Source organism: Dipodomys spectabilis, unplaced genomic scaffold (genome assembly GCF_019054845.1).
Source record: "Dipodomys spectabilis isolate Male_0828 unplaced genomic scaffold, ASM1905484v1 ptg000091l, whole genome shotgun sequence".
NCBI classification, from domain to species: Eukaryota; Metazoa; Chordata; class Mammalia; order Rodentia; family Heteromyidae; genus Dipodomys; species Dipodomys spectabilis.
This window is the reverse complement of record NW_024870768.1, coordinates 2,049,784-2,069,893: the sequence shown is the minus strand read 5'-3', so window position 1 is coordinate 2,069,893 and position 20,110 is coordinate 2,049,784. Positions and strand designations below refer to the sequence as shown.

The following is a 20,110-nucleotide window of genomic DNA, read 5'->3' as shown; positions in this document are numbered from 1 at the left end:
TATGTATGAAAGACAAATGGTGTGGGAAATGGATGGGCGAGGAGGTAGGCATATGAGGAAACCGGGGCAGGTGGCAGTGAGAATGAACATACCTTGCTCTCATAAACAAAAACTACCAGGTGGGTAATCACTACTATTTAGGGGAGGGGTACCTGAATGGGGTAGTTAGGGAGAGGGAACTAAAGTACCCACACACAACAGCTCCCAACCTACATCCACTTACTTGCGACAGTAGTGGTAGCAGTCGTGGGGGTAGTCACGGTGGTAGAAGCAGATACAGCAATGGTAGAAATAGCTGTGGCAGCAACCAGAGACGGAACAGGAGTGAGAGGGGTGGATGTAGCAGGGGGTGTGGACACGGCGGCCGCAGTGGTGGTGGTGGTAGATGCAGCAGAGGTGGCAGCAGTGGAGGAAGCACTACTGCCGGAGTTAGACTGTGTTTCCGACACTTTGTTTTCAGGGAGAGCAATTGAGATGAGAGAGAGGAGTCTGAGGAGTTTCTCAGTTAAGAGAGAGCTCCGTCGGATCACTGAGTGTGACAACATGTTCATGAGCTGCCCAAGGGGAGAGGCCTCCAGGCTGTGGAGGGAGGTCTCTCCCTCACTACCAGTGCTCACTGGCACTGATTTCACGGAGTTCTTGCCTTTCCGGCTCACATTCATGTTGTCCAGTTTTACCAATAAGTCCCAGAAGTCCGTGCAAATGCCACCGCTGTTGGACTGTGAAGAACATGGGCTGCAGGCTTGCTTACTGCCCTTTTCCCGATCGCTCTCACAGTTTGTTTCTTTGGTCCGCTGCTGTGTGAAGTGGCTGGGAAACACCTGGTGGGAAAAAGAGGACAGGACAGGCTTGATCTAAGGGCTCTCCAGAGAGGTAAGTTTTCCTGACAGAGAAAGACAATTTGCTTTCAAGACTCTCCTCTCCTTTGGGCAACTTTGGTGATATGGGGCATATGGCATAAAGGAGATTACATCAAAAATGGTGAAGTAGTCTAGAGAAATGAGCAAGGGCTTTGCAGCAAGACAGAATGAGAAGCAGCCATTTTCTGCCACCTCAGTCTCTGGGTTTATAAATGTGGAGGACAATGCTATTTTGCACAGTTGTTGAGAGTACATGAGAAAATGTATTTTGTCATAGTGTATGGCATAGGATGGGCCCTTAATACATGGAAGCAATACTTTTTAGTCAAAGAATACTGACAGAATCGGCCCTAAATTCTAGGTCCAGCTCCATCACTTTCTAGTCACATGAATAAGCCACTGAAATGTTCTCAGTCCCAAATTCTTTATCTGCAAAATGAGAACCATACAGACCACAGATAGTTGTTTTGATGATTCAATGGGATGGGGCATCAAAGTTAGAAAGAGCAAAAGATCCCCCCCACAAATCCCTTGTACTTAACATTTTCTCAGAAACCATATAGGGCTCAACAGACTAAACGAACAGCACAGTCTCCTTAGCATCTGACTCTCACCCAGAGTGCTATCCCTCTTCAATTCCTAATAGTTAAGGTTTGATTCAAGCTTCGCACCTTGGCCAATTGAATGAGTGTGTCCAGAACGTGTCTGCAAACAACTGGAGCAGCCTGTGGGTGGATGTGGACAGTGGAGCCACTACTTGCATGCTTCTCAGTATGTTTACGGCCCCCTGAACGCTGGATCTGGAATATATTAGTCCTGCAGCCCAAGGCTGCATCCATGGATACCGAGAGCCAGGAAAGTTGGTTGGAACTTTTGGACTCCATCTTGTGGAGTAAGTCAAGGGGACGATTCTCATGGCTACTTGACACAGAACTCTTGCTTGACTTTTTGCTCTTTTCATCACTTGTGGAGAGTTTAGGTGTTTCGATGCATAACTCGCTTTCACTGCTGCGCTGCAAGATGGATAGGAGACTGCGGATGACCCAGTGGCGAGTCTGGGCGTGATAGCAGAGGTTTCTTAGTACTCGATGTAGACGGCTAGTATTGAGCTTTGGCTCATCCACAAAAAGTAGGACCAAGAGACAAGACAAAGCTTCATGGTCCAAAAGCAGCCGTCCTCGGAGTCGGAGGAGAGTGTCCACATTACTACCAGAAGGTCTACAAACAAACCATAGTTTTTGTGGTTAACAATGAAACTCTGGCAAGTAGTATAATTCTGGTACAGGGGAATGAGTAGATATTTTCAGGGAGGCTTGTGAAGGGACATAACAATGGTTCTCCTGAGAGTCTATTGTATATCTGGCACCTTATGTCTGTAATTTCTGCCCCAGCAGCCTTGAGAATCACCCATTATTTTTTGTTGGTCATGGGGCTTGAACTCTGGGCCTGGGTACTATCCCTCAGGTCTTCAGCTAAAGGTGAGTGCTTTACCACTTGAGCCACAGCGCCACTTCCTGTTTTCTGAGTGGTTTATTGGAGTCCCACAGAGTTTTCTGCCTGGGCTGGCTTTGAATGTGATCCTCAGATCTCAGCCTCCTGAGTAGCTAGGATTATAGGCATGGGGCACTGATGCCCAGCTTGGAGATAATGAACCAGAGGCTCAAACAGATGAAATAACTGTCCCTCATCACATGATCACATAGAGACCTCATTACAGGTCTGTATCATTTAATGAGGAGGCCATTCTCAGTGGAGGAAAACAAAGGTGCAAAGTCTATGTGTCTCTGATCATATATGTCAAAATGAACTCTAGGAAATGGAAATAAGAGGGTTTTATTATTATTTCTGTTCATTTGTCTTTGGGGGGAAAGGGAGCACAGAAATGGCAAATGTTGAAAATGAACTATATAATTTGTGGGCATAGACAGAGGGGAAACCTGGGAGATAGGCAAGGAAGGGGAAAATGTATTCATTACCTGACTTTGTAACTAACCCCTCTGTACATCACTATTATATTAACTAAAAACAAAACAAAACAAAAAAATTGACTTCATCTAGACTCCAACATTGCTTGTTTGTGCCTTCTCTAGATTATAAGGGGCTGTCCATCTTACAAAAAGTGACTTGGGTCCCATTCAAATTTTGGCATGTTAGGCCCACTGTTAAGTGATTTGCCTGAAGGTAAGTAGCTCTCCTTCTTGTTAAAACCATAGGAAATACCTACTGCCTTGCTTGGCCTTAAGTAGCTGGCTAACTCAAAAGGTGTAGCTTTCTGAGGAGTTCAAAGATCTGGCTCTCCACAGTCACTTAGCCTGGCCATGCCCCACCCCCTCAGGATTTCAGTTTCTTTGCTTATAATATTAAGGGAGCTGGACTAATAGAAAAGGTAAAAAGAAAAGACAAAGGCACCTGTTATGGCTGCTGCTACCCCCCATCTGGAAAGTGCCACCTCTCTGCACAGCCAATCGAGTGTATTGGACTCCACGGTTGCCACTGAGGCGACTGGTGAAAGCTGGAAGGAAAGGAAAAGAAATTTATTTTGTGAAGGAGGGTGGGAAGTTGCATCCAGCTAACAAAACAAGAGCTTCACCTGGCCAAAGCCAGATATTCCAGAGCCCTCCCACTTGCCTCCCTCTGTACCCGGGCTTCGGAGAATGGCGGAGAGGGCAGAGGTGCTGCTGTGCCCAAACAGACGCTCGTGCATGAGCTGCCGTTGCCGTGCTTCCTGCTCTCGTCTCAGGGCTTGTGCCTCAGCTGCGATATCAGGCGGCATCACAGCCAATACACTATCTTCCATGTCCTCTAAGACACTTCGGCGGAGGTCAGAGGGCAGAGTCTGGATGAAAGTCACAGGGTCCATGGGAGTGTCCGAGTTGGCATTCTGGGCCAGTTCTCGCCGCTGTTGCTCAGCTCTCTGCTGTGCCAGCACCTATGGGACAGCACAAGTCAACAGGGGATAGCTATCTCCTGCCCTATATAGAGCCTTTACTCCATCATCTGCCCTCTCACATACTTCTTCCTGAATGGCTGGCGGAAGGGCAGCCAGGAACTCAGGGCTCACTTCGGTGACTCCAGGGTTCCCCACTACTGCAGGAGTGGAGCTGTTTGAGGAAGGAGCACTTCGGGTTGGTGGACGGATACCCAGCTGGTTCTGTAGGACTTCTCGACGGATGTCATCAGGTAAAGCAGCCAGAAAAGAGGGGTCTACACCTTCTGGGAGACTGATACCTGAAGAGAGATGCAAGCAATAGATCTTCACACATGGAGAAAAGAAGCCCATGTCACTGCTTTAGGAAAAGTAGCTTTGTAATTCTTCATTTCTTGTGAAGGTTACTGGACAGATAAGGCTGACAAAACCCACCATCTAAAGCCAAGGTACCATTGGGAAAATAGTAGAACCTTTAATAGGTGGGGCCAAGTTGAAAGTTGTCTGAGTTCCTGAAAAGCATATTGGGATCCTGGTGCATTCTCATGGTTTCCTTGCCATGTGCTCCCACCATGGTGTACTACTAGTGCCTTATCATAGGTCTAAAGGCAATAAAGGTCCAAATGACTGTGGACTGACTTTGCTAAAACTGTGAGCAAAAACAAACCCTTCCCGTTTAAAGTGGATTATCTCAGGTAGTTTGTTACATTAACAGAAAGCTGACTAACAGTATCAATGACGATTAGACATAAATAATGGCCCCAAGTTGTATAGGTAGGTAGCAGAAAAGTGGGAAAATATAAGTAAGCTAAAGGTCAGGCTTTCTATTTTTTGGGTCCGGTCGTGGGGCCTATACTCTGGGCCTGGGCGCTGTCCCTCAGCTCTTCAGCTCAAGGCTAGCGCTCTACCACTTGAGCCACAGCCCCACTTCCGGCTTTTTTCTTTTTGCTTATGTGGTGCTGAGGAATCGAACCCAGGGCCTCATGCATGCAAGGCAAGCGCTCTACCACTGAGCCACCTTCCCAGCCCAGGCTTTTTTTTTTAAAATTGTAACACCAGTATCCCTTTATTGCCAGTCCTCTTACACAAATGACTACCCATATGAATGGAACACTTTGACTGGGGAATTCTGTGCAAAGGGCTATAATTCTCAGGTAGCCAGAATGATCCTAGGATAGCAAGAACAACAATGAACTCACCTGCAAGGGGATCTTCTTCTTCACTGCTTGTTGAAGGCAGTGGCTCTTCCAGGATCCCTCGGGAGTCTGCTCCAGAAATGGCCACAGCAGAATCTCTGGTAGAAGAACTCTCAGAGGACGCAGGGGGAGAGCTGAAAGAAACAAATCATTCCCAGGTTTTCTCTGCTTTATGTTTTTTCATTTACAAAACACTCCCAGAACTCCTCCGACCCACACTTAAAGAGAAAACAAGCTTATCTCCCTAGTATAAATGAGCAGGCCAATAAGTTAACAAACACAAGTATAGTTTGAAACACTCTCTCCAGGCAGAGTTCATATGGATCATACTTATATTCCTAGCTACTCAGCAGACTGAGATTTTAGGACTGTAGTTTAAAGCCAACCCAAGCAGACAAATCAAGAAATCCTCCTGTCTTTTTGAGTAGCAAAAAGCAGGAATTAGAGTTAAGACTCAACTGGTAGACTGACAGTCATGCTAAATGAGAGCCTGTGAGTCCAAACCATAAAAATAGTAAGAAAATCCTCCAAAATAAAATTCCACCCCTAGGTGACAAGTGTGCCTGACTTCCTAGAGGCAGGAGTTGAGACTTGGACAATAGGTTGTTGGACCTATCATGAACTCGCAAGACTCTGAACTCTCTAGCTCCCTGTGACCCTGCCCCATGATCATGATCCTATTTAGGCCCCACCACGTCAACTGCCATTTTAAACCATGCTTTATGTTTCCTGACTCTCGGGTCACCATGGCACCCTCTTCAACTCTGTATTAGAGTTGATCTGGTTTATTGAGATTGTTTTTCTGCTTTCTTCATTACCCTCATGGCTCAGTTTCCTAACATTAAGTGGATTCAAGGTTGCAAGTTTTTGGGGTCATGTCCACTCTTAGTCACTGGCTTTCTAATAAAGACTCCAGATCAACCTTTCCAACAAAACAAAACAAAAACACCACCTACACGTCCCCAATTTCCTCTTGTTCACACAGGGTTTACCTGTCCTCAGTTGGCTGGGAAGATTCTGCAGACCCATCAGTCCGGCCTTGTGCTTCTGCTACAACAGATGGGGCATCCCCAAGAGTAGAGCTCCCTGCTGTGGGCTGCTCTGCATTCCCAGCTGCTGAGGTGTCACCTACAGCTTCCTCTAGGGTACAGGAAGCCAAGCTACTGGTGTCCATAGGAGAGCCTTCCAGTTGACTGCTGACAGCTGTCAGTGCATCAGAATCTTCAGCTCTCTCTGGGGAAAGAGAGGCTAGGAGGAAGTCAAGAGGGACAGGTTAGATTTCTGGAATTGGGACAGCTGCTCTTTCAGAACAGTTAGGGACAGATTGCTATCTTCTCTACCTTAACTTCCTGCTTATTCACTATTCACTCCTCCAGCTTACTTGCCCTTTAAGACTACAAGGCTTTTCTATCACTGAGTGTTCCAGGTGTGCTTGTGAAACACCTTCCCTGGGTACATCAGATAAGGAATCCTGCCACACTTAAGATTTCCTTCAGGGGCTGGGAAGGTGGCTCAGTGATAGAGTGCTTGCCTTGCATGCATGAGGCCCTGGGTTCGATTCCTCAGCACCACATACACAGAAAAAGCTCGAAGTGGCATTGTGGCTCAAGTGGTAGAGTGCTAGCCTTGAGCTGAAGAGCTGAGGGACAGCGCCCAGGCCCAGAGTTCAGGCCCCATGACCGCCAAAAGGGGAGAGGGCTTGGGAAAGTGGCTCAGTGGTAGAGTACTTGCCTCGAATGCATGAGGCCCTGGGTTCCATTCCTTAGCACCACATAAGCAAAAAGAAAAAAAGCCGGAAGTGGCGCTGTGGCTCAAGTGGTAGAGCACTAGCCTTGAGCTGAAGAGCTGAGGGACAGTGCCCAGGCCCAGAGTTCAGGCCCCATGACCGGACCCCCTCCCCCCACCAAAAAAGATTTCCTTCAGATCCAAGAGTGCTTTCAGTTTCAGTTATCTAAATAAAAGGTTTCCTTGAAGAAATCACAGCATATGAAAACGATTAAATAAAAATTTATTGAAAAGTGGGACGCCAGTGGCACATGCCTGTAATCCTACTTATTCAGGAGGCTGAGATTTGAGGATCACGGTTGGAAGCCAGCCTGGGCAGGAAAATCTGTGACTCTTATCTCCAAAAAACTACTCAGAAAAAGCTGGAAGTGGTACTGTAACCTCAAGTGGTAGAGTGCTAGGCTTGAGTACAAAGAGGCTCGGGGACAGTGACCAGATTACTCAAGCCCAGGACTGGCAAAAAAAATTGACTTAAAAACAAAAAAGAGGGTTGGGAAGGTGGCTCAGTGGTAGAGCGCTTGCCTTGCATGCATGAGGCCCTGAGATCGATTCCTCAGCACCACATAAGCAAAAAGAAAAAAAGCCGAAGTGGCACTGTGGCTCAAGTGGTAGAGTGCTAGCCTTGAGCTGAAGAGCTGAGGGACAGTGCCCAGTCTCAGAGTTCAGGCCCCACGACTCGACCCCCCCTACCCCTCCAAAGAAACCAAAAAAGATTTCCTGAAGGAAAAAAATAAAGCTGACACCTTAACCTCAATATAGCAACACAACACAGGAAGCATGATATAGAGTGCAGATAGGAAATGTGTTTTAAGTACCCTGTTAGAATACTGTGCTGGGAAGAATGTCAAGATCCTATTTTCAAGCTAATGTGAAAAAAGTACATGAGATGGTGTCTTTCAGAGGATGGGAAAGCTGTATGTGTTGGGAGCACTTGTCTGTCATTTGCACAAGTGCTAGAAGAGAGTCAGGGATGATAATCTGGTTCCATCATTGTAGATGTCCAGAGACTCTGGGCTAATTATTTCACTTCTGAATTTTAAATTATTTGTGGAAGCTGGTCACCAGCAGCTCACGTGTGTAATCCTAGCTACTCAGGAGGATGAGATCTAAGGATCACAGTTCGAAGCCAGGCCAGGCAGGAAAATCTGTGAGACTCTTATTTCCACAGAAAAAGCCAGCAATGGTGCTGGTGCTGTGACTCAAGTAGTTGAGTGCTAGCCTTGAGCAAAATGGAGCTCAGGGACAGCACCAGTCCCAGCATTCAGGCCCAAGAACTGGCAAAAAAATTTAAAATATAAGACTAATTATACATGGAGATAATTTTGACCAAAGTGGTCAAAATCGTAAAGCGAGCATTTATGAACCGAGCACTTGCTTCAATAACCTGTAGGTGTCTTTATCAGTGTCACAGACACTTAACAATAATCAGTTGAGGACACAGAGAAGAAACCTCAACTTCTGCCAAGGAAGCTGATGTGCAAACCTCTACTTATTTAAGGAATGAATCTAAAAGATATCCCTTCTTCCCTCTAGTTTCATCCCCTTCCAAAGATCAAATTCTACTTACTTATAGTGGGAGCAGGAGATAACTCCATCTGAGTTGTTTCTGCTTCTCCACTTGCTCTTGCAGCACCCAAGTCATCGGACTCTACAGGCATCAATAGCTGTGTAGAGCTCTCTCCTTCTCCACCTGGAGACTGCAACTCTTGAGGAATGTCTCCTAAGGCTGGTGGGGGTATAAGTGCTGGTTGCTGCTGTGAGGGTTGCAGAATGCCAAGGGCCTCTTTGCGATCAGATGCAGCTGCGTCGGTTGAAGAGGGAGTTGTTGGGTAGCTGTCAGGCATAGGAGTCCCATCTTTCTCGGAAAAAATGATAATGGAGGTTAACGGCCAAGGACCAGGGAAATCATTCCAATCAGCACTTGTGGTAAGACAAGCAAGCAACCAAATGCTTTGTAGAAGCACTTGGTTGTAGACCAAGTGCTCCAAGAAACAGCTCTTGGCTGGTCTGGAGCATCCAGACCAGATGATCCACAGATCCTAACTATTAAAGCTTTTGTGTCCTAGGTGAAAGGGGAAGAGTTCAGGCTACATAGATAGAGTGAGGCAAAAAAAAATCTATGAAACTAAATTAAAATCTTCTACTTTTCCAATTCCTTATCTCCTAGGAACAAGAAAATCATCAGAATTTCCTTCAAAACAATTTTTTTTGTGGTACTGAGGTTTGAATTCAGGACCTTGTGCTTGCTAGATTGGCTATCTTTTTTTTTTTTTTTTGGTCGGTTGTGGGCCTGAACTCTGGGTCTGAGCGCTGTCCCTCAGCTCTTTACCTCAAGGCTAGTGCTTTACCACTTGATCCTCAGCCACAGTTCCGGCTTTTTCTGCTGAGGAATTGAACCCAGGGCCTCATGCATGCAAAGCAAGCATTCTTACCACTGAGCCACCTTCCCAGCCCCTGGACTCTATCATTTGAGCCCTGTCTCCAGCCCTGCTTTTTGCTGGTATTTTGAAGCTGGAGTCTAGTGAATTTTTCTGCCTAGTATGAGCAGATCCTCTAGATCCCAGTCTCCTAAGTAGCCAGGTATTACTGGCATGAACCACTGGGGCCTGGATCCTTAAAATACACTTTCCATACCCTTCTATATATTCATGTTCTATTACTGAGTACTCATACAATCAATAACTAAGTGTTGGGTTTATGCCGAAAGGTAAAATAATTACATGTTCTAATCAACAAAGGGCAAGCTGGTTTTATACTGATTATCTGCCTCACTCTAACTATTGTCTTTCCCCTTTCACCTTCTTTTCTTCCATCCCTGATTACTTAAGGAAAGTCTATAATTTTTGTCTGACAGATTCAACTATTCAAGCATAACACTTAAGTGTGAATATGCAACATACCAAGGAAAGTAGTAAGTTGTATAGTTATCTTCTTATTGGGGCCTAAAATCCCTACCCCACAACAATACAACTTACTACCTCACCCTGGCATGAGCAGAATTCTCAGTAAGAGCAGTAGGCAGACCCTAGTAGCAGACCCTTTCTGATACCTTTTATTAGATTAGGGCTGAGAATACCTGCCCTCTTTTCATGGTCTGAAAAAATATTGTATAGGCATTGACTCATAAACTGCTTTGTTAAATTGCAACTCCATTATACAACTATTTGAAGATATTTTTTTGGTTGGTCATGGGGCTTGAACTCAGGGCCTGGGCACTGTCCCAGAGCATTTTTGCTCAAGGATAGCACTCTACCACTTTAAGCCACAGCACCACTTCTGCAGATGATTCTCTGCTCAGGCTGGCTTTGAACCGCAATCCTCAGATCTCAGCCTCCTGAGAAGCTAGGATTATAGGCTTGAGCCACCGGTGCCTGGCATTAAAGATAAACTTTTAAAAGATACAATCATTTTCAAATCCAAGTGCCAAAGAGTATAGAAGGTATATGGAAGAAAGTTCCACGAAAATAGGGGTGGGGAAACATATCAGCCAGTTGTTAGAATCAGGAAAACAGCTATTGACCAATGTTAAGATTAGAAGCAAGAGAAAACATAGTCATACCATTTAGCTCAAAAGCTACCATCCCCCAAAGCAGACTGTCCAGTGTTTTTAGTCTTTTAGATTCCAAGGACCAATAAGATTTAGATGAAAAAAGAACAAAAAATAGACACTAAAGTAGGTGTTACCAACTCTTAGTTTAGACATGTAAAAAAAAAAATCAACATTATTAACAAAATTTTGATACCAAAGAACTAGGAAGAATGTAATCTCCAAAAAACAAAACAAAACAACAATAAAAAAAAAACAACCAAAAAACCATCCCTTTGAATGGAACAACAAATTCAGTGGTAAAAACCATATTAACCACCCCCATAATAATTTCCATTGAGGACTGGCATGTGGGAACCACTGCCATCAGGTAGGATATCCATACTCAGTTTCAGAGGAAATAACAAGACATATGACCTCACTATTAATGTTAAAATAAACACAGAAACCAGAAGACAGCCATTCAGTTGGAGGGAAGTGTACCACCGTAGGAAAGACAGTAGACTGTATAGTTATCTCCAAGATGGGGTATGACCCTAAAACTATACAATCTACTACCTCATCCCACAGAGCACCAGGGTCTATCTTCAGCCCAGATGGGCCAGCTATATGGAAGGGTCAAGAGGAAGAATCCATTGGTCAATTAGCAAAAATGGGTAAAGGGAAGAAGAGTTACCTGAGAGATTCTGTTCTGTGGAGACATTTGACTTAGATATGGTACACTGCAAAGAGAAAGGAAGATCAATCTGGGACTTTTGCAAACACATGAGATAGAAGTCAACTATGAGCTTGATAAGAAATGTACTCACTATCTTGCCCATGTAATTGTAACAGCTCTGTACAGTATTTTCACAATAAAAAAAAAAAGAAGTCAACTATGAGTCACCATCCAAACCAGTGATCTGATGGAAGGTGCTTTGTACACTTGACTTAAAGTAAGCTCTCATTTCCACTATGCAAATATTCATTTTATTTCTTTATGCATATAATGCTCAAGAATGGCTTGGGGGGAGACAGGGACACAGTTCAGTGGAAAAGTAAAGGTCTAGCTTCTAAAACTACTTAAAACAATGGTCAGGGGATCAAGAACGACCAAATGAACAATGAAAGATTAAAAAAAAATCACATTAGAGCTCAGCTGGGACTACTCTATACTTTCCATCCTTGGGCATATTTTGTCTAGTTGGTCATACTAGGAATAAAAGCCAGGAACTCATACCTTGCTAGGCTTTCTATCATTATAGTCTCACTCTCAGTCATTACTAGTCAGATGATTTCAATCCTTCTTCACATGCTTAAAACAATGTTACTGTTTATTAGTCACTAAATTTATAAAGGTATCTATACATTAAGCAATTATTGTAATAAAACTCAGTAACTTTATACTTTGTACTGTTGGAGATCAAACCCAAGGCCTTTGTGTGTATTCCACACATGCTATACTACTGAACCTTTAATATATGTGTGTGTATGCTTGAACATGAACTCAGGGATTGGGCACAGTCCCTTAGCTTTTTTTGCTCAAGATTAATGCTTTACTACCTGAGCCACAGCTCTACTTCTAACTTTTTGGTGGTTAATTGGAGATAGTAATCTTTGAAGCCCCGGTTGGCTTTGAACTAGCACCCTCAGATCTCAGCCTCCTAAGTAGCTAGAGATGTGACCCACTGGCAAAAATCTTATGTATTCTTTAAAAAAGTGGGAAGCTTCTTTGTAAAATAAATGAATATTAGAAAACTCATAAAGGTGAACCTTAGCACATGATATCTGTTTCACAGTAAGATTTTTATCTCACCTGAGACCTAGACCAGGTTAATTCAAATGATTGACTGTGATCATCCTGGTAAGGCTCCCCTCATTGGAAATACACTGAACAATGAAATGGACCAACTAAAAGTATGAGCTGAGTCAGAATCTCTTTATGCCTAGCTGTCGTGTGAGGAACAGTTCTGGTAGCGACTTCAGCCTTCTCAGGAAAGACACTGGAGAAATAATTTTCTGGTTCTAACTTTTCTCCTAAAAACCATGTGAGTGACAGGCACCGGTGGCTCATGCCTATATTCCTAGATATTCAAGAGGCTGAGATCTGAGGATCTCAGTTTGAAACAGCTTGGGCAGGAAATTCTAGATAAAGTCCTTAAGACTCAGCTCCAATAAATAGCCAAAAAGTAGTTGTGGTTCAAATGTCAGCCTTGAGCAAAACACTCAGGGACAGAGCTCTGGCTCTGAGTTCAAGCCCCATGAGCAATACAAAAAACGTGAGCAAATGGTGAATTTGGAAAAAACAATTTCCCAGTTGCAAAGTCAAAGTTCTACACTGTGACTTAGTAACCTGTGTATGATTTTTTAAAAAAGGGAGAATTAAGAACAGATACAGCTAAAAATGAATCCTCCCAGCCCTTGGGAATCACCTGGGCACTCTGATCCCTGTTCTCTTTATCTTCTTTTCCTTTATCAGTGATCTTTGTTTCTTCCTCAGCCAGTTGTTTCCTCCGCTTCTCTCGCCTCTCTTCTAGTTCCTCATCTCGAAGGAATTCCAAGTGATTGACAATGGGTACTTTAACCACTGTTATCAAAGAGACAAAGATCAGAGGAGGAAGTTGAGAGGTTTGGTCAAAGTAGTCCACAGAGAACCAAGGGAAACAGTTCTATCAATGTATTCATCTCAGTCCCTGGAAGTCTCTACTCCTGCCCTAATAACCAAGCTGTCACACACCTGAAACACAGTCGTGCATGCTCTCTGCATCAAGAACTTTACATTCCTCTGTCCAGCGGGTCAAGGCTGTGGGAATGCTAGAAAGGGTTCCTGTAGGGAAACAAAAGTGAAATACTTGGCCTTGTTCACTGATGCAAAAAATTACAATAGTTTCCTAGCAGAATCCAAGGTCTATTACAGGTTTGGCAAATAACAGATACTTAGAAACAAAGCTTCTGTTGCCTATGGCTAGCCACTACTGATTACTGTAAACTGTTTTCCTCAGTAGGGAAAAAGAAGGCAGAAAACTTTACACACAAAAGAAATCTCCCCTTTACCACACAAACTTGCCTGCTTGGCTGGTAGCTGTGCTCTGGTCATGGAAAAAGTCATCCAGCAGTTCATCATCAGACCGGGCTATGATGTGGACATCATCATTGCCCACTAAGAGGCGGGCCCGACCCCGGCTTTGCAGGGGAAGGCTGCTGCTCAGCTGAAGGATGTCAGCAGCAGCTGAGGGACCAAGCAACCTGTAGGGTAATGAAGGGATATCACTGTCACTTTTAAGTATACAGAAACCTATTAATGTACTCCATCTGAATCCTCCACTAAATTCATAATTTGATTATAGATTTCAAGATAATCGCATACATGCCTTAGTCATCTTTCTGATTCAACAATTTAGGTTGATGTTGCAAATTATTTTATAGTTCCTGGCATACAGTGACACCCACCAATAGGCTTCCACATGTCAGATACTATGTTAGGATATAATGTCTCTGTTGTATTCCCTTCACAGTATTTACATTCTTTCACTTTTTTTGGCACTAGTCTTGGGACTTGAATTCTGAGCCTGATTTTGCTCAAGGCTAGTGCTCTACCACTTGGGCCATAGCTCTACTTGCTGCTTTTTTTGGTGGTTAATTAAAGAGTCTCATAGACTTTCTTGCCCAGGGTGGCTTTGAACTAGGATCCTCAAAACTCAGTTTCCTGAGTAGCTAGGATTATGGGTATGAGCCACTGGCATCAGGCTCTTTCTTTTACTTTTACTTGTTTTTCATAAGCAAAGCGTGGATGGCTCCTGCCTATCTTAGTGACTTAAGAGGCTGAGATCTGGCGGATGGTAGCTGAAGTTAGAAGAGATAGAAATGTCTGCCAAGAGGAAGTGGTACTGTGGCTCAAGTGGTAGAGCGCTGGCCTTGATCTAAGAGGGCAGGGACAGAGCCCAGGCCAAGAGTTCAAGCCCCACAACCAAAACAAACAAACAAACAAACAAACCCATTATTATATCTCCTATAGCCATGGTATTAGTACTTACACTACAACTAATGTTCAAGAGGCAGTGATAAGATTTTCAAATTACATGAGAATGTAAGAAAAAAAAGAAAAAAAAAAAGAAATGTCTGCTAGAGTCTGTCTTTAAAATAACCAATAAAAAGCAGGGATAGCCTGGTGCTGGTTGGCTGAAGCCAGTGATTCTAGCTACTCAGGAGGCTGAGATCGGGATCACAGTTCAAAGCCAGCCTGTGGGGCTGGGAAGGTGGCTCAGTGGTAGAGTGTTTGCCTTGCATGCATGAGGCCCTGGATTTGATTTCTTAGCAGAAAAAGCTGGAAGTGGCACTATGGCTCAAATGGTAGAGTGCTAGCCTTGAGCTAAAGAGCTGAGGGACAGCACCCAGGCCCAGAGTTCAAGCCCCACAACTGACCAAAAAAAAAAAAAAAAAAAAAAAAAGGCAGCCGGGCACTGGTGGCTCATGTCTGTAATCCTAGCTACTCAGGAGGCTGAGATCTGAGGATTGCAGTTCAAAGCCAGCCCGGGCAGGAAAGGGCAGGAAAGTCCGTGACACTCTTATCTCCAATAAACCACTAGAAAATCAGAAGTGGTGCGGTGGCTCAAGTGGTAGAGCACTCGCCTTGAGCTGAAAAGTGCAGGACAGCGCCCAAGCCCAGAGTTCAAGCCACACGACCATCTAAAAAAGGAAAAAAAAAAAAAAAAAGTAATAAATAAAAAAAAGTCAGCCTACGCAGGAAAGTCCGTGAGACTCTTATCTCCAATGAACCATTCACTGGAAAATCAGAAGTGGCACTGTGGTTCAAAAGGTAGAGCGCTAGCCTTGAGCTGAAGAGCTGAGGGACAGTCACCAGGCAACAGAGTTCAAGCCCCATGACCCCCCCCCCCAAAAAAAGAAAGCAGGGATAGCCAGTAGTTGGTAGCTCACACCTGTAATCCTAGCTACTCAGGAGACTGAAATCTGATGATCATGGCTCAATGCTAGCCCAGGCAGGAAAGCTCATGAGACGCTTATCTCCAATTAGCTACCAGAAAACAAAAATTAGCTACCAGATAACAAGAAGTGAGGGACAGCGCCCAGGCCCTGAGTTCAAACCCCATGACTGACAGGGATGGAAGTGTGGCTCAAGTGGTAGGGTCAGTCCAACAAGCACAAGGCCCTGATTTCATACCCTAATAACACACACACACACACACACACACACACACACACACACACACACACACACACACACACACACACACACACACACACACACACACACACACACACACACACACACACACACACACACACACACACACACACACACACACACACACACACACACACCCCACCCCACCCCACATTAAACTCTAGCAAGGACCTTATCAAGATTTTATCAGCTATTAAGTATTTGGCACGTGAGATGCTTCAAAATTGCTGAATTATGGATAGGACTTTTTTTGAGATAGCAAATCCAGGCTGGTCTCAAACTGGAGATATCCTCAAGTGCTGAGAAAGTAGACACGAGCTATCACACTTGGCTACATAGGATTCTAAGTAAAAGAAAATAACATGAAGTTTGGTTTTCTCCCACAGGCTACACATATAATCTAGAGAAATGGAACACATACCTTATTGGTTTGTTTATTTATTTATTTATTTTTGGTCTGGTCATGGGGCCTGAACTCTGGGCCTGGGCGCTGTCCCTCAGCTCTTCAGCTTAAGGCTAGCGCTCTACCACTTGAGCCACAGCGCCACTTCCGGCTTTTTTCTTTTTGCTTATGTGGTGCTGAGGAATTGAACCCAGGGCCTCAGGCATGCAAGGCAAGTGCTCTACCACTGAGCCAACTTCCCAGCCCACCTTATTGGTTTGATAGTAGCATTAAGGGACTATTTCTCCATGCAAACAAGACAATGATGAATCTCAGTGAAGATGAGAATGACACGAGTTCCAATGTGTCTAAGAGCTCTTTGTAACTCACCTCTGAAGTATAAGTGGAGGGTTGGGCTGGCGATTTCCAGGGTAGTGAACATGAATGGTGTGGCCTGTATTAGCTGTTAGCTGTCTTAGGGTCCTCTGGCTTCGACCAATGCCTTGGGTGAGACGAGTTGTGGAAGAGCCACTGCCCAGTGTCAGGGAACTATGGTCTGCATGGCGTACCATCAGTGGGTGGGTAGTAGGGATATTTCCTGGGGATGGAGGAATGTCTGCTGCAAGGACAATATGAAAAGAGGTTAGAGCCCAAGAGAATTTTCATCCATGGTTTTTCATCAGAACCATGTCTCCTGGGCCTTACTTCCTCACACGGAAACCTGAGCTTTGTCCTTTCTCCCTCATTCCCACACCTAATCTACTGACACTACCATAGCTTATGCCATCATCTTACTTAGATACTGCAACAAGCTCCTAGATGGTACCTTCTCCCAATCAATTCTCCACACTACAGCCACAGTGATACTTCTATGCCCCTCAGACGCATGCTGGTCCCATCAATCTTGGAAACTCATGTCCCTTTCCTCACCTGATCTTTGGGTTTTGGCCTAAGATATCACTTTCTCTGTGAAGCCTGACTTCAATACACTGGGTTAGGTAGCCCTTTATTTATAATTCATAATAGACCATAAACTCCTAGGAGGGACAAGGACTGCATCATTCTTTATTGCTTTAATCGCAATACCTAGGACAATGTAGGCACACCTCAGATATATGTCCAATTGGCTGAAAGGACAGAGGCTCAACGGTTAAGCGACTGATTAAAAACCACAAAAAAAAAATGCAGAGAATCATAGAAGGTATTTTGAGAAGTTTCTAATCCAACCTATTTTTTTGTTTCACATTTTTTTCATTTACAGGTGATAAACTGAGGCTCAGAGGTAAGAGAGATTATTGGCCAAGACAATAGACCAGAACAGTTTAGTGCTTTCTGCTATAGCATTAATGTTCTATGAAGACTTGTCCTATGAAGATAACTTGAGTCTATGAACTTGACTCTTCTAACTTGAGGCTAGAAGGGAAATCTGATGTTGATGGGGAAGGAGGGAAGAGTGACTCTCTTCCCTGAAAAGACGCATCCTTGATGAATGGAGTGAATTTATTCAAATCCACTCCCCAATGCCCAGCACAAAGGTGTCATCCAAACCCTCAAGATCCATTGTGACTGAAAATGAATTTTTGTTTGCCCTGTCACTGTAGCATGCGCTTGGGTGTAGATGCAGTCGGACGTGCTCTTTTTCAATCAAGAAAATCATCAAGTTGTCCAGGCTCTAAATCATCTGCCTGTTATTCCTCTGTGTCAGGATATGCTATTGAGAGAGATGGACTCAGAAAGCCCTTGCCCTAAAAGTCAGCATAGGAAAAAGAAGTGCTGTCTATAACTGGATGTGTAATTGGTTTGCTTCACTGCTTGGCTTACCCTAGAGAAGGGTATAAGAATCAAGAGATAAAACCCAGCTGAGCCCTTTTATTCTTACTAGCACTGGAGAACATGTTGTCAAACTCAATGATGAGATCATCCTCCCGGTCAAAGCGCTCAAATCGGACCAAGGGAGAAGCGTTCATATCTGGGTAATCCTCATCCAATTCCATCTCAGAGCCATCGTCGTCATCGTCTTCATCTCCCTCTTCACCTTCATCATCCTCCTTAAGGGAAAATAGGAGATGGAGAATTGCTGGAGGTAAGGGATTTCTGAAGCCTGGTTGTCATGGCCATATGTTCACATGAGGGAGGGAGGTGCTGAGGCTAGCTAGCAACCCAGACTGTTGCTTTTCTGCAGCTCTGTGTCACCTGAGCCAACCCAAACACAGTCCCCCCTCACCTGATCATCTTCCTCATCTTCCTCCTCCTCCTCCTCTTCATCCTGACTATCATCCTCATCCTCGTTACTGCCACTGCTGTCCTCTTCCTGAGTGTGCTCCTCCTCATCCTCAGGGTCCAGGATATTCATGGAATCTAAAACAAAGGGAGCACATTGGAGGACTATACTGAGTAGCTAGAAAACAGGCTACTGTGCAGGCTGGCAGACTGAGTATGAAGGCAATGGGATATCTGACTCTGAGACGAAGAATCAGATCTTAGGCACTTAACAGACTTAGTGAGCCAGCCTTGATTTCCTGTGAGTGGCAATCATGTATCAACAAGCTGAGAGCAGCGTGGCGGAATGTGGAGGCTGTATACAGGGTGGTACTTGAGGAGCCATGGTCTAGGACTTGGCCAAGTCTACTGGTTCCCCCTTGCCTTTACAGCCCTACTTTGCTACTAACTACATCCTGTTGTTAAGAGGGAATCTGGAGCGATGAGAGCAGGTGGGTGAGAAGAAAGCGAACCAAGTAAGAAGTGACAAACTTTGGGCAAGCATGTTATTTGAAAAAACTGGCTGAGGATGGTCTATGTCAGCGCATGCAGACAGATGCTTCCTTATTTTGCACATGTGGGCAGCTGCCTCCAGGAAAACCCTAGTGTAGTGTCTGTCAGACGTGCAGGGCAAGAAGGGAGGCCTTTCTGGCCTCAGCGCTCTCACCTTCTCGGTTGGCCTGCAAGGTGGAAGCTTGGCTGAGGTTGGAAGGAGCTTCATCCATCAGCACGTCCTCTTGTGATTCATCCTCTCCACTTCTGCTCACTGAAGGTTACAGAGCAGAGCCTTCACTGAACAACAGAGGACTTCCCTTTCCAGATTGGGCGCATCTAGGTAGCTATGTTCACCTAACAGATAGCCGTTTTGTTTTCTGTCTTTTTGGTTATTTTTGTTTGCTTGTTTGTTTTTTTTTTCTTTTTTTTTTTTTTTTTTTTTTTTTTGATGAGGGAGAAGACCTGGATTCTTTGCTGTCAACTAGCTAGGTAAGCTTGGCCAGTCACTTTACCTGTCTGAGTCTCAGTTTTCTCATCTGTAAAATGGAATGATCACATGTGTCTTTTTCAATCCCACTAATTGTGAAACCACAGAGGATACTGACTGTGAAAAAGCTTTGTAAGCTTTAAGAATACATGTCCACTTGCATTTGTTCTTTGATTTGCTTAATCAGTAAAATAAAAACAACGCATACGCCCTCAAAATCAGGTAACAGTAGGGAACTTTTGCCACTTTCCCTCTCAAGATTTAAAAGGGGCCACCCTCAGGGAATGATCTCACTTATGCTACTGAGACACAGAGGCAGAAACCCCTGGACTTCATTGAAGAACTGAAAGGAAAACACTTTTCAGCCTACATCCTCTAGGCCTCCATGAATAAAATACCCTTTTAATATGCCTGATATAATCTATACTGATAACCACCCCCTCCACCCCCCCAACAGGCAACACTTCAGACATGCCCGAGGCCTGTAAATAGCTTGTGAATTTCTCATCTTATAAGACCATCAACATCAAGACAAGCAGAAATCTAGGTTGGCTATGAGCCCTTAGGCAGAGCTGAGCAAGCAAATGATGAGAAAAAGGATCCTCCCAAGAGAGACTGAGGCAAAGGAAGAGGCTATACTCAGTTCTGGGGCTCTCACCTATAATTGTACTGTTCCCAGATCCGCCATCCCTCTCAAGCAACTCATCTATCAGGTCCTCCAGCTCATTCTCAACCTGGAGAGAAATAGAACATACATATGGATACACACAAGTCTATGATTGTGCTAGCACCGAAACCCTAAAAAATAGCCAGCAAAGGAGCATACATTTCTAGGATAATGTGCGACAGAGAATGTTACATAAAACTACGCTTAGTGCTAAATAGCACAGCAACTACCACGGTGCCAATTCGCAATCAAACAGTCCTCCAAAGGAGTTCATTCCAGTTGGCTGACACCAGGTTTGTCTTTGGACTTTCCAGGAATACATGC

At 44.4% G+C, this 20,110-nt stretch overlaps 1 protein-coding gene across 9 annotated transcripts in view; it reads right to left on the bottom strand.

Moving 5' to 3' along the window:
• Positions 1 to 20,110, bottom strand: part of Huwe1 (HECT, UBA and WWE domain containing E3 ubiquitin protein ligase 1) — a 169,090-nt gene that overhangs the window by 14,540 nt on the left and 134,440 nt on the right. For 7 of the 9 annotated variants that reach the window (XM_042684866.1, XM_042684865.1, XM_042684871.1 and 4 more), the window contains 17 exons: positions 19,778 to 19,853; positions 18,805 to 18,903; positions 18,103 to 18,236; positions 17,758 to 17,926; positions 16,269 to 16,497; positions 13,361 to 13,539; positions 13,031 to 13,120; positions 12,726 to 12,880; positions 10,991 to 11,036; positions 8,335 to 8,622; positions 5,975 to 6,230; positions 4,986 to 5,116; positions 3,874 to 4,088; positions 3,501 to 3,789; positions 3,270 to 3,372; positions 1,532 to 2,078; positions 224 to 821 (listed from right to left, as the gene is read on the bottom strand). In XM_042684866.1, coding sequence (XP_042540800.1) covers positions 224 to 821; positions 1,532 to 2,078; positions 3,270 to 3,372; positions 3,501 to 3,789; positions 3,874 to 4,088; positions 4,986 to 5,116; positions 5,975 to 6,230; positions 8,335 to 8,622; positions 10,991 to 11,036; positions 12,726 to 12,880; positions 13,031 to 13,120; positions 13,361 to 13,539; positions 16,269 to 16,497; positions 17,758 to 17,926; positions 18,103 to 18,236; positions 18,805 to 18,903; positions 19,778 to 19,853 — 3,604 coding nt within the window. The remainder of the gene's footprint in view (positions 1 to 223; positions 822 to 1,531; positions 2,079 to 3,269; positions 3,373 to 3,500; positions 3,790 to 3,873; positions 4,089 to 4,985; positions 5,117 to 5,974; positions 6,231 to 8,334; positions 8,623 to 10,990; positions 11,037 to 12,725; positions 12,881 to 13,030; positions 13,121 to 13,360; positions 13,540 to 16,268; positions 16,498 to 17,757; positions 17,927 to 18,102; positions 18,237 to 18,804; positions 18,904 to 19,777; positions 19,854 to 20,110) is intronic. The other 2 variants (XM_042684872.1, XM_042684873.1) reach the window with 2 other exon arrangements.